This window comes from Megalops cyprinoides, chromosome 4, assembly GCF_013368585.1.
Source record: "Megalops cyprinoides isolate fMegCyp1 chromosome 4, fMegCyp1.pri, whole genome shotgun sequence".
In the NCBI taxonomy this organism is placed as follows: Eukaryota; Metazoa; Chordata; class Actinopteri; order Elopiformes; family Megalopidae; genus Megalops; species Megalops cyprinoides.
Window position 1 is genome coordinate 39580688 of NC_050586.1, and position 14120 is coordinate 39594807.

At 43.0% G+C, this 14120-nt stretch overlaps 1 protein-coding gene across 1 annotated transcript; it reads left to right on the plus strand.

The window, feature by feature from the left end:
• fem1c (fem-1 homolog c) lies at positions 1 to 13614 on the plus strand. Its single transcript, XM_036527361.1, has 2 exons — positions 1 to 1444; positions 12236 to 13614. The coding sequence occupies exons 1-2, from the start codon at positions 901 to 903 to the stop codon at positions 13543 to 13545; spliced, it is 1854 nt and encodes a 617-aa protein (XP_036383254.1). The 5' UTR covers positions 1 to 900; the 3' UTR covers positions 13546 to 13614.
• Positions 13615 to 14120: the final 506 nt, after the last annotated feature.

A 14120-nucleotide genomic window follows, 5' to 3' on the forward strand; every position in this document is an offset into this window, starting at 1 on the left:
ATCGTACTGGTGGGTATTAGGTCGTGAGGAAACCGGTGTGTAGGTGGATGAGTACACCCTGGTGATTTCCCAAGCATACCAACGAAACACGACTGTCGACTGTAGTTTTTGGTTTAATAGATTACCTGTGGATCGGAGTTACTCGTAGTCTCAAGAATTCGCATTTTGAAAACGGGGCTAGGAAAACTGACACGGACCGAGAGAAGAAACTGGACGTCATCATCTTCTCTTTTCTGGAGATACAGGAAACCAAAAGCGGGGGTGGATGCATCTAGGAACCCGTGAGACTGAGCCACGGTTTGGCCCACGTTAAACGCGATAACAAAACGGGGAATGTTCTTGTTTTAAATTGAGTGACGATGTCTAAACAAAATCGCTCTGATCCTCTCCGAAAATGATATGTGCAAGTATTAAATCGGACGAAGACAAGGTTTTTGCGGACATGGAGAGCGTCGGAGGGAGCGCAGAGTGACCTAGCTAGCTAACAGTTGTAGCTAGCCAGCCAGCTTGTTAGCTAACGTTAGCTGCTGTAGCCAAGACAAAGAAAGGGGAAGAGAAGAGTTTCCTATTACACTGAAAATATCGACATCCTCCATATTCGAAAATTAGTTTTTAACCAGTTTTCCTTTTAAGTGGATAGCTGATTTCTGCACAACTCGACGTGGGTTTGTAACAAACCTGATTAGCTAGCTAGCTATGATACGTGGCTCATTAAGTAATTGCTGCTTGCAGGCAAACCAGGTGTAGGCTACATTTATAGTCCAGTTTGACGTGTCACAAACATATAGCCATAGAGCTAGCTACCACGCTACATTATAGCTAGCCAAGTGAAAAGAGAAGCCATTATCGAGCTACCGAGTCACAGTGTTAATTCATCAGAGTAATTAGTTAACGAAATCAATGGATCTAAAGACAGCAGTTTACAACGCCGCCAGGGACGGCAAGCTCCGGCTGTTGCAGAAGCTCTTGGAGAACAAAGCTGAGCCTGAAGTTACCAAGCTGATGGCAGAAAAGACAAACGGAGCAACCCCGCTACTGATGGCTGCCAGATACGGGCATCTGGATTTAGTCGAGTACCTCCTGGAGTGCTGTTCTGCCCCGGTCGAGATCGGCGGGTCGGTGAATTTCGACGGCGAGACCATCGAGGGGGCCCCTCCGCTGTGGGCCGCCTCGGCGGCCGGTCACCTCAAAGTGGTTCAGTCGTTACTGGGTCACGGTGCCGCCGTGAACAACACGACCCTCACCAACTCTACCCCGCTTAGGGCCGCCTGCTTTGATGGGCACCTCGACATCGTAAAATACCTGGTGGAGCACAAGGCAGATCTGGAAGTAGCGAACAGACATGGGCACACCTGCCTCATGATCTCCTGTTACAAAGGACACAAGGAGATTGCCCAGTACCTTTTGGAAAAAGGTGCCGACGTTAATCGAAAAAGCGTTAAAGGTATGTATTCAGATTGAACTCTGATGTCGAAAAATCTTAGTTGGACACAGGTAGTTGTTGTGAAACAGATGGTTAGCTGATATTAAACTAGACGGCTAAATGATTGATATGGAAATTACCGAGGGCAGATAGCACTTCTCTACTTAGCTAACGTTAACTGACGCCCTTCAGAAGAATCCTATTTTTAAGGTAAGGTTTTGCCTTATCGGTCATTTGACATCAAACAAGTTTCTCAAAAAATGATTATTCAAGGTGATGTACATCGTGAATTAAAATACTGGTGTGTTCGTAATTAAAATTACAGTGTACAAGACTGCCCCCGAATTTTCAGCTTCATCTCATCACGACTGACACAATTAGCTACGTTTTCATTTTAAACATTTTTAATGAAACGGTGTAACATCTTACACATATATAAACAAAGGTGTTAATGTACTGGGTTACATGTTGATTGGCTGAAATACTTATTATTCAAATCATGGTAAAACAGGACAAAGCTTTAGTTTTAAGTAGGCCAGCATGAATACTGACAGCTTTACTAATGAGAGGAGTCCTGCCACGCCAAGAATTGGGCCATTGCAACGTTTCAGACCAAAAAAGACACATCTAGTGGTGTATGTAAAATGTTTAATCACTGTTATAAATTGTCAGAGCAAAATGGTACAGCCCTCTAAATATTTCTGATTAATTTCCAGGAAAGTGTAGATTCAGCATTGGCGTTTTTGTGTTGTCCCATGGTTGGCTTCAAGAGCCGAGTGAGCTCTCATGGGCGATTCTGCGATTCTGATGGTGGTGTGTCGAGTATTTCATCCAGGGCCGGCCCAAGCCTTTATGGGGCCCTAAGCAGAATTTGATTTGGGGGCCCCCCACCACCTTGGCGCCGCCAATGCTATTGACTATTGTTAACAAAATATTGTTTTTGTATGATTACCATTGATATAATTATGGCTGTCAAGCAATTTAAAAAAATCTAATTAATTACATGCTTTGTGATTAATCTAAATGAATAGCATATGTCAATATTTGCCATGAGAACCATTTAAAAATATTTCAATTCCAATGGATTTTGGTAGATGACTGCATCAATGATAGACATTATAAGCTTTAAAGGTCAACATCTCTTTTATTTTCCATAAATTCAGAATTTTTTTTCACTGATTTTTTTCATATAGTGTGGATATAGGTGCCGCGTAATTTAAAAATGGTCTCAAATAACTAGCATCCTCACGGGATGAGAAACCTAGCTAGAGGTCGGTCGAAACTATTAGGCCCTCCATTCAAGTCCCAAAGCACAAGCTTGGCGATCGCGGCCTGTCCCATAGCGTTCTGTCTTTATGGAGCCCGATATTTATTTTGAATGAACAGAGACACAATAAAGTTACAGAAAACTTTATTCGCTGTCCAGTGTCGTTGTTTAAGTATACAAACACAAAAATTACACCCTCTGTTCACGTCCCAAAGCAAGAACTAGGCGATCGCGGGTTGTCTTATTTCCCATCGCATTCTGTACTTGTCGAGCCGCGATATTGAACAATGGTCCCACGCCCCTCCAGAAGCAGAGAAAAGCTTAGCAGCACACAGCTAGCATCCGCCCAGAGTGAGAAACTTATTTTACCATTCTTCGCATCACTGGTGCTTTACAAGCATTGCAAATAGCAATTTTGTTATGTGTTTGATACTTTGAAATAGGCTACTTCCATACAGCTGACATGTTGAAGCTTGTTGCTGGCGCTCATAATAAACATTTAGCGTCATCTCGTGCACATAGTTAACGTGTCACCTTATTGGCCAGGCACCTAGGCATAAATTTTCATATCTGTCGAGGCCGATAATTACCTTTAAGTTTTTATGTCGTGCCGATATCATCGTGCATCCCTACTGTCAGAATCAAAACTATGACCTAATGAATTAAGGAAATAAAAAATCAGAAATGTTTCAGCAAGAACAACAATGGAAATAAGTCCATAAGTTTCTCCTTTTATCCTTGACATTGTAATGATTGTCAGTGTGTCATAGTTTAGATGCCAAAAAAACTAAAATTTGTTATGCAACATAGACCAACATTGATATATGGTGGATATATATGGTATATAATGTGGATACGTTTCCGTGTATGATAAAAAAGAACCTGGCTAGCCTGCAGTTGGGTATGATAAATAATGGCTAGCTAGCAAGCCTACCATATATCTAGCCCGTCCATGTATGCTACAAAGTAGCTCGCTAGCGTGTAGTGAGCTACGATTAAAAGTGGCTTGCTTGCCTACCGTATAGCTAGCCTTTACGTGTACAGTGCTGGCCAAAAGTATTGGCACCCCTGCAATTCTGTCAGATAATGCTCAATTTCTCCCAGAAAATGATTGCAATTACAAATGTTTTGGTAGTAATATCTTCATTTATTTTGCTTGCAATAAAAAAACACAAAAGAGAAAGAAAAAAAAGTCAAATCAAGTATCAATTTACACAAAACTCCAAAAATGGGCCGGACAAAAGTATTGGCACCCTTTGAAAAATCATGTGATGCTTCTCTAATTTGTGTAATTAACAGCACCTGTTACTTACCTGTGACACATAACAGGTGGTGGCAATCACTAAATCACACTTGCAGCCAGTTAAAATGGATTAAAGTTGACTCAACCTCTGTCCTGTGTCCTTGTGTGTACCACATTGAGTATGGAGAAAAGAAAGAAGACCAAAGAACTGTCTGCGGACTTGAGAAGCAAAATTGTGAGGAAGCATGGGCAATCTCAAGGCTACAAGTCCATCTCCAAAGACCTGAATGTTCCTGTGTCTACCGTGCGCAGTGTCATCAATAGGTTTAAAGCCCATGGCACTGTGGCTAACCTCCCTAGATGTGGACGGAAAAGAAAAATTGACGAGAGATTTCAACGAAAGATTGTGCGGATGGTGGATAAAGAACCTCGACTAACATCCAGACAAGTTCAAGCTGTCCTGCAGTCCGAGGGTACAACAGTGTCAACCCGTACTATCCGTCGGTGTCTGAATGAAAAGGGACTCTATGGTAGGATACCCAGGAAGACTCCACTTCTGACCCAGAGACATAAAAAAGCCAGGCTGGAGTTTGCTAAAACTTACCTGAGAAAGCCAAAAACATTTTGGAAGAATGTTCTCTGGTCAGATGAGACAAAAGTAGAGCTTTTTGGGAAAAGGCATCAACATAGAGTTTACAGGAAAAGAAACGAGGCCTTCAAAGAAAAGAACACGTCCCCACAGTCAAACATGGCGGAGGTTCCCTGATGTTTTGGGGTTGCTTTGCTGCCTCTGGCACTGGACTGCTTGACCGTGTGCATGGCATTATGAAGTCTGAAGACTACCAACAAATTTTGCAGCGTAATGTAGGGCCCAGTGTGAGAAAGCTGGGTCTCCCTCAGAGGTCATGGGTCTTCCAGCAGGACAATGACCCAAAGCACACTTCAAAAAGCACTAGAAAATGGTTTGAGGGAAAGCACTGGAGACTTCTAAAGTGGCCAGCAATGAGTCCAGACCTGAATCCCATAGAACACTTGTGGAGAGATCTGAAAATGGCAGTTTGGAGAAGGCACCCTTCAAATCTCAGGGAGCTGGAGCAGTTTGCCAAAGAAGAATGGTCTAAAATTCCAGCAGAGCATTGTAAGAAACTCATTGATGGATACCGGAAGTGGTTGTTCGCAGTTATTTTGTCCAAAGGTTGTGCTACCAAATATTAGGCTGAGGGTGCCAATACTTTTGTCCGGTCCATTTTTGGAGTTTTGTGTAAAATGATAATTGATTTAATTTTTTTTCATTGTCTTTTGTGTTTTTTCATTGCAAGCAAAATAAATGAAGATATTACTACCAAAACATTTGTAATTGCAATCATTTTCTGGGAGAAATTGAGCATTATCTGACAGAATTGCAGGGGTGCCAATACTTTTGGCCAGCACTGTATGATAAAAAGTAGCTGCCGTGCCTACTGTCGGGTATGAAAGAAAGTAGCTAGCTAGCCTTTTCGTGTATGATTAAAAAGCAGTAAGCTACCTCCAGTCAAGAAACTGTTTGTGTTGCCTGACATCACATGTAAATGTAATCCTGAAGGAACTAATTTTGTAAACGACAAAAAACGTAATTTGTTGTCTCAAATTATCATTACTTGATAAACAGCCTTGTTTGTAGAACTGTTGTATAAAAGCAATATCACACTCGAAGTTGTGCTGTTATACTGAATATCAGCACAGCTGTGATTATCTTTGGCACTCAGCTTGCAGCCTCATACCTACGACCGAATTGCAGCTGTGCTGATATTCAGTACAACAGCACAACCTCAAGTGTGATATTGCTTAAATGCACAGTGACATACAGGGTCAAGGGGCATCACAGAGTGCGATTAATCTGCGTTCATTTTTTGGTCACGTTATTTTTTCTATAATTAATCGAAATTAACACGTTATTTTGACAACCGCAAATATAATATATATCACAAAAACACATTTCAAGCTGTTGTGCGACATTTCAAGTGCTCTTGGGGGCCCCCTGGTGGCCACGGGGGGCCCTACGCAGCCGCTTAGTTCCCTTATGCGTCGGGCCGGCCCTGATTTCATCACTCAGGGGCCAAAGAAGAAAATGAGAAGGCCTTGAACATGGGGCGTCAGAGGAGAGGAAAGGACAAACAGCTGGCCTGCAGTAGAGCAGCACATGGACACGAATGCAGGCAGTATGTAGATGCAGTATAGCTGTGACCAGGGTAAACCAGTACTAATGTGTTGAAGTGCCAGTAGCCGGTGAAGAGACCGGAGGCTTTGGAGGAATCCTCATCCCTCCTCCCCCTACCAACAGAAATGTGATGCAAGTGCATCCAGCAACTCTTATGCCTTGCTGCATATCACAACTGTAGAAAAACACAACATGTAGATGTGGATTAGCTAGATAGTGGTGTTTATTTGGATATGAGTTTACTACAGTATCTGAAAAAGGCAGGTACTATCTCATGCAAAAGGAGCATCTAAACCTATTTTATCAAACTTTGGCTTTGAATAAACAAATTTAACTTTCAAACGCGCACTAGATGTAGTTATTTACTCAGGCCACACTACTGTTTTAGAAAGCTATTTGAGCTGTGATATTGTGAGGGGAATGTTGGAGTGGCTAGTTAGTTGCATTGCCAGGTATGTTTTACATGAAACGTATTAAAATTACATGTCAGGACCTTGTCATTTATTTATCAGGATACTATTCCCATTGAATTTTAAGTGCAAGAGTTAAGTGAAGACAACTCTTTTTTCCAATTTGAGCCGATCAGAATATTGAGTTGAACTGCAATAAAATAGGATGTGGAGGCATATACAACCTGGATAGATGTCATGCTCATAATAGCGATAAGCAATTCTAAGTTATTTTAATCTGCCTTTCATAAATAGAAGGGATTTTTTTCTTTCTTTCTAATGCCAGATTTTGCACTAATGGGAACTCTGCCCATGAGCTTCTTTTTCCACTCTCGTGTACTTGCTAAGCTGTTCTCCCAATGGAATACATCAGCACTGCTCTGAACAAGAATGTTAATATTTAGATTTGCGGTTTATTTGAAGTGTTTCAGACCTCTCTTCTTAACTTCTTAGTACCTTTACATGTCATTTATGAGATCATAATATTAGTTTTGTGTATTTCCATATCAAAAGCGAAGGATAATCTGTGCCCCATTTGCTTCATCATTTGTTTACACAGTAGATGTTCTTATGCAGGGCAACAGTTCTTAAGGATTTCAAAAGAATCATGTATAATTATGGGTGGGAGATTGTGTTTTTGGACTGTTTCCCCTTTCACGCTCTCTGAAATATCTCACTATCTGTTTTGGATTCATCTGAGTTTGCATTAAAGGTTTAGGTACAACATGATAGTTGTTAAATGGGCTTGTGAAACACTGGTTCCCTCTAACTGTTGTCTGTGCTTTAATAGGTGTCAGTGTCTGGAAACAGAAGTTGACTGTTTTTGGGTGCGTATTGGGTTGTGTTAGTAATATGTACAAGTCTTCTCATAAACCAGTTGACGGCACACAATAATTTTGTTGTTACTGTGAGTGTCCTTTAATTATGCAGTCTACTACTTTTGTTAAATGACAGAATTTGTCACTAAAGTTCTGCTAGGCCACAGAATTTTGTGTGGGGTCAAGGGGAAAAGGTAGTTGCTGCAGGATCTCTCAAATCTTCATTCAGCAACTCTTTTTCCAGGAGTGGCAAAATAGCTGTCGGTCATTAGCCTGTGAAAACATTTCAGAATTGATAAAAAATGAAAGATGCATACTAGAATGCAAAATGTACTGCTCACAATTCAGACAGAATGGGCGGCACCATTTCACTGCACCAATCTGCATGCGTTCTGGCCTTTTTAAAGGGTGGTCTGTAGCGAGGCCTCGTAGCTCTGCAATGCTCTAGATTTGAAGGTGCGGATGGCCAGACCTCGCAGGAGAACTGACGCTGATGCACTGCTGATGTCCAGGGCTGTTGTTTTTAATCCCAGCCCGCATTTAGTTCTTGTGTCTCTTCACACCATTCACACTCTCAGGAGCTCTGTGAAAGTTTTCACGCACCACAGCTGTGACTTGAGTCATGCCACCTCATTTCTCGCTCTCGCATCACATCTTGTCACAACAGGCGATGGGCTTTTTCTGTCAAGTCTAGTGATGTGGTTGTGTGTGATTGATTTCTCTTTTGAAATGCCCGGAGCAAGCAGCTCCTTAGTTAAAGGTCTGTTACATGAAGCCAAGCTGTCCCAGCACTGGGGTGACCAGGCCCTTACTCGCTGACGTAGTAGGGTAGCTGGAAGTGAGTGGGGAAACGGAACACAACAGAGCCCATCTTGCCAGGATTCTGTATGCAGAATACCAGTGGAGAGGTGAGAGAGGTAGGGATAACGTAGCTTGTATATCAGAGGCGGGGGTGCTTCAGTGAGTAAAACCAGAACAGTTTGACTATTTGTTTTGTGGACAAAAGACAAACATTTGGACAAAGGAGGAGGAGTTGGACTTGAATGACATAAACACTTATATAGTCAGAGTTTCCAAGAACAGAAATACTCACCCGTCCAGGTGAGACGGTGTTTCAAATTACCTGTCATCACTGAATTGTATAGGTCAGTACTTTTGTAAGATGAGACACTAGAATTTGAAAACAACCCATATGATCAGCAGCATAAACTACATAAAGCCTTTTTTCCAGACTTGTTTTTTACTCTAAACTCAATTTAAAAGGAAAAAATACTTAAGGTTACACATTTAAATATTGGAATTCCTCAGTAAAGAAAAATGGTGGCTATTAAATCTACTAAATCTAAGTAAACACTATGTCTTCCTTTTTGCTGTAGAAATTGCATAGTATATTAACATTATATGTTTTGACTTGTGGTTGTAAATACAACATGAAAAAATTTATGTGTTTCTGTTAATCTCACATAACCAACAACCAACAGTTTGAAACATGGCAGTAATAATATGTTGATGGAATTGTGTATGAATATGTACAACAATTAAATGAGATGTTAAAGAGTGACAACTGGAACACTATGGGAATCAAAACGCACAGCCACCTAGATGCCATTGTGGTTTGAATGTAGCAATAAATTCTCTGATGTGTCACCAGACAAGCTTGTCCTTACGCAGACTATGGAACACATTACTTGGAAACCTTCTGACTGCATTGATAGACAGGAAGATGATTTGAACACTAAAGGAGGTTTAACATTTAATATCCAGCTGTATTTGCTGTGATGGAGTTACTTTTATGTTGTCTTTGTTTTTCAGAGTAGCCTCCCATTTTTACAATAGTAGGAATGTGATTAGTTGAGAGTGGGTCATGGAGCCAGGGGACTGTTGTCATCTGCTCTCCCTCTTTGAATTAAAATGATATCCCAATGAGGACTTATTCATTATTTACTTATTTAATTCTATAGGCAGTAGTTTTGTCATCACTTTTTTAGTTTGGGACATGGAGTCATTAAAAATGCATATAGAATTTAAGTGTTATGTTTAAGTGCTTCCTGTTTATACCTACTATTAAAAGGTCACAGAAGCGTAAATCATGAAAAACTGTCAGTAATATACAGAATTGCTTAATTTACTTTTCACAAAAAAAAAGAAAATGAAAGGAAATGGGGATGATTCATGGCTGGTGTCTGCCTTCCTTTCTGATGCAAGAGTCTACTGTGCCCTTCATTGTGTTAAAATGTCTTTTGAACTTTATACCCCGATCGTGGAATTTTTAGACCGCATTGTGAAGACAGCTCAAAATTCAAAGGAATTTATTTTTCAGTTTTACGTTTTGGTTACTTTGAAATTGCAAACTGTACTTTTTGTAAGAGGAGTATTATAACTTATTTAAAACACTAATTTTAATAAATCACGTTCTGTTTTATTTGTTGGTATTGTCATGTTAACTCCTACCCTTCCGCACAATATTACAGCTCAGTGCAATTTTGTCTTCATGTGGCAAATCCTACCTTATCTGAGTACGAATCTGTTTAGTGTCCTGGAAGACCAACCTACGAGACCACTTCAAAATCATGTGAGCTTTGCAACGTTAAGTTGGCCAAAAATCTACTTGCCGGATATGGCGTAGTTTAACTGTAAAATAAATGTGAAAAAAATGACTAGTCATAATTTTGATCAGCTCTGCATGGGGAGAATAAATCACAAAGCAAGCAGAGATTCATTGGATTTTTCCTGGTAGGGTGTTGTATCTTTCTATGTTCTTTTCTCTGTAATTGTACAAAACTGCTCAAAGTAATTATTGGTTTCTTTTCTTTAAAAAGTGCCTAAAGATTTGTCACTGCACTCGCCTCATCCTCCCAGTTGATGAGATGTGAGCGAGGGTATGTCTGCTTTCAAACAGGAGACCCTTAAATCTCCTATTAGGGTCCATGCTGAGCAGCTGTCACTGCCTGATCTGCTTGAATTGCCTGCATTGCGCTGCTTTAGCGGATGTGAGATGTTCAGACGTGGTACAAATGCTGCTTTTTTCAAGAGAAAATGAAATGTTAGCTACTATAGTTAGCAGGCTACCTAGTTAGTGAAGATAAGGCTGAATGTTAGCCTACTAGCTAACTAATTTACTGGCATGTAGCTAGCGATGGAGGTTACATTTGCAGACACATATTGTTAGCAGAGTCGCAGAGCTGACACTGAAGTCAACACTAATTTATTGCAGCATTGCACAAGCACGTCAGGTGAATCAGTCAAGTTGAACTGGGCAGTGACTGTTTTTAGATGAACAGGTCTGGAAAATTCAACGTCACGGTTGTCAATCATTGGAAATTGCATTAGTCATCTTACTGAGTGATATCTGCAAGCATAAAATCTGGCTGTCTGGATCCAAGTTGGTTTAACTCTTCCAACAGAAATTCATCTTCTGCTACACCTTGCTAGCTAGCTGTAATACTTGGATATCTAACCAGCTGTATTAGACAGCTGAACTAACAGATTTAATAATGAACTAGATGAACTAAAAACTAACATCTGAAACCTGTAAATCAGTCAACCTTTATGTCAAAAATGAGTCCTGTGATGCAACATATGTCACTGCTGTTCAGTCCTTTGGTTAAAGCTCTCACTTATTGATACTACATTAACAGCAACAGAGGGAGTTTTCTTGAGCAACCCAGTAGTGAAACTGTAGCAGTCCACTCAGGGTCATGACCCAGAGGATGAGACATACTGGATAATTTTCTGGTTAGGAGGGACCACTAGCAGGTTGCTACTTACTGGTCAAGAGCTAAGATGGTTAGTCACAGGACCCAGGACACAACTGCTGATGGACTTGCGTGGCGGGTACACAGAGTCTGTGGATTTTGCCAACTGAAATGCTAAAATTTGCTTTGAATTTTTACTTGCCAAATTGGGTAAGTTACTAGCCAGTCTTATTAGCCTGACACATGTTTTACTTTCCCTGGGATATCCAGCAACTGTTAATGTTGAACCCTGGTGTGGAAGCACAGTGCAACAATTGCTGCCAGCATAAATTAATTCTCACAGGCAAACTTTAGTTTGGGGACATGCTGACAACCCTTGGGCCTTCATATTGCCATACTGGTTGTATCTTTATACTTAATTGCCGGCTGGGCGTATGAAATGACAGGGGTATTTTATTTGGTAGGAGGATATGTCGTGATCCCCTGCGTCAGTGTGTCATGATTCTATGCGTCACTGTTTTTTTCCTCTTTTTTTGACCTGAAAATGTGATCTGTCTGGTAATTCTTCTTGGAGGGATGAGCCAGTCAGGTTCACTGTTGAAACAAGCATGCCTTTGTGCGGCACAGAAATGTAGACAGCTGTATCTGACTTACTCATAGTGGGTGATATCATAACAGTTCACATTGGTGTGACAGACACAGTAAAGATTATTCTTAGCTGAAATTTAAAAAAGCGATTAAAAATATGCCATAACTAATGGACAGTTCAATGTTTGTGGATCCTAGGTGCAGTGTGAAGAGTTGAGTGTTTGTGAGGTGAAAGCTGGTGACGGACCAAGTAATTCTGATGGAAGTAGGTGGTTCAGGCAAGCATTTCAGCCTGTGACTAAACTCACGTCTGTCTGATGAACAGGTGGACTAGCTGGAGCCACCTCCCTGTTGTTCCAAATAACGGCTTATTAAAATCACATAAAAGCCTTTTAAGCTCTTCCCCCATCCGTTTTCAACAGATTTTCCAAGTTGGCAGAACCTTATTTCCACATTTCAAAATAGCACTAAATTGAGCCTGTAACTGGTGTGTTCATGGAGTTGCGTGTCACAGAATAGTCTTTTTTTTAATGCAATATTTTGTGGTTTCTGCAGGTAACACGGCTTTGCATGACTGTGCTGAATCGGGGAGCCTGGAGATAATGAAAATGCTGCTAAAGTATGGTGCCAAAATGGAGAGGGATGGATACGGCATGACCCCGCTGCTGTCCGCCAGCGTGACCGGACACACAAACATTGTAGACTTTCTCACGGAGCACCACCAGACCAGCCAGATGGAGCGAATAAACGCCTTGGAGCTTCTGGGGGCCACGTTCGTGGACAAGAAAAGGGACCTCCTGGGTGCGCTCAAGTACTGGAAGAGGGCGATGGACCTGCGGTACAGCGACAGCAACAATATCCTCTACAAGGACGAGCCAAAGCAGCTGATCATGGCCTACGACTACGCCCGAGAGGTGAACAGCGGGGAGGAGCTGGATGGGCTGATCTCGGACCCCGACGAGATGAGGATGCAGGCGCTGCTCATCCGGGAGCGCATCCTGGGCCCCTCGCACCCAGACACGTCCTACTACATCCGCTACCGGGGGGCGGTCTACGCCGACTCGGGCAACTTCGAGAGGTGCATCAACCTGTGGAAGTACGCCCTGGACATGCAGCAGAGCAACCTGGACCCCCTGAGCCCCATGACGGCCAGCAGCCTGCTGTCCTTCGCCGAGCTCTTCTCCTTCATGCTGCAGGACCGGGCCAAGGGGCTGCTGGGCACCTCGGTGTCCTTCCAGGACCTGATGGGCATCCTGAGCAAGAGCGTGCTGGAGATCGAGAGGGCGGTGAAGCAGACGCAGCCACCGCCTGACCCCGCCCAGCTCAGCAAGGCGCTGTCCATCATCCTGCACCTCATCTGCTTGCTGGAGAAGGTCCCCTGCAGCGTGGAGGAGGACCACTTCAAGAAGGAGACCATCTACCGCTTCCTGAAGCTGCACCCCTGCGGCAAGAACGGCTACAGCCCGCTGCACCTGGCCGTCGACCGCAACACCACCTGCGTCGGCCGCTACCCTGTCTGCAAGTTCCCCTCCCTGCAGGTGGCCTCCATCCTGCTGGAGTGCGGAGCCGACGTCAACTGCCGCGACGAGGACAACAACAGCCCGCTGCACGTGGCCGCCTCCAACAACCACCCGGACATCATGAACCTGCTCATCTCCAGCGGCACGCACTTCGACAGCACCAACGCCTTCAAGCAGACGGCCTGCGACCTGCTGGACGAGAAGGAGATGGCCAAGAACCTGATCCAGCCCATCAACCACACCACGCTGCAGTGCCTGGCGGCGCGCGCCATCGTCGAGCACGGCCTGGCCTACCGCGGCAACATCCCGGAGAAGCTGGAGGCCTTTGTGCTGCTCCACAGATAATGACCACTAAACCGGCGCGCGAGGAGGCACGGCACGGCCTCACGTCCTCTTCCACTTCAACCCCCCCCCCCCCCCTTGCCTACCCCTCCACCCCTCCCCTCACTGTGCAATCCGTGTTTGTCACAAAGTCTCCAGACAAATTTAGAGAACTTTTGCTTGCCTCCCGCCAAGCCAGAATCACAGATGGCGAATTGAATTTTTTGCATGGGGATTCTATAACATGGGCATACACAATATTTTGTACAAAGTAATGGGCTTTTTGTTTTTTTTTTGTTTTTTGCTTGAAGTTTCTTGAAGATTTCTTCATATTTTACGCTGTTTATGAAGATGCGTGTGAGAGACCTCTCCCTGCCCCATCTGCTTTGTGTTTCTGTTTCTATGCAAAGATGCGTGGGGATGGGGATGCGTGGGGACTCATTTAGGTAACTTTTTCAAATTCATCTGCCAGTATGCGTACACTCTGTAAATTTGCATCTCTGTAAATGCTTGCTGCGCTCTTAATTCTCTGGTTATGCTGTCGCTGTTGGTTACTTGGAAACTGAGTGGAGTGGAATGGACTCATTTTGTTCCACCCC

Bases quoted from the DNA above. Each gene is read 5' to 3' on its own strand.
- fem1c (XM_036527361.1), top strand. From the start codon at position 901: ATGGATCTAAAGACAGCAGTTTACAACGCCGCCAGGGACGGCAAGCTC. The intron at 1,445-12,235 runs GTATGTATTCAG...TGGTTTCTGCAG, and splicing joins TAATCGAAAAAGCGTTAAAG to GTAACACGGCTTTGCATGAC.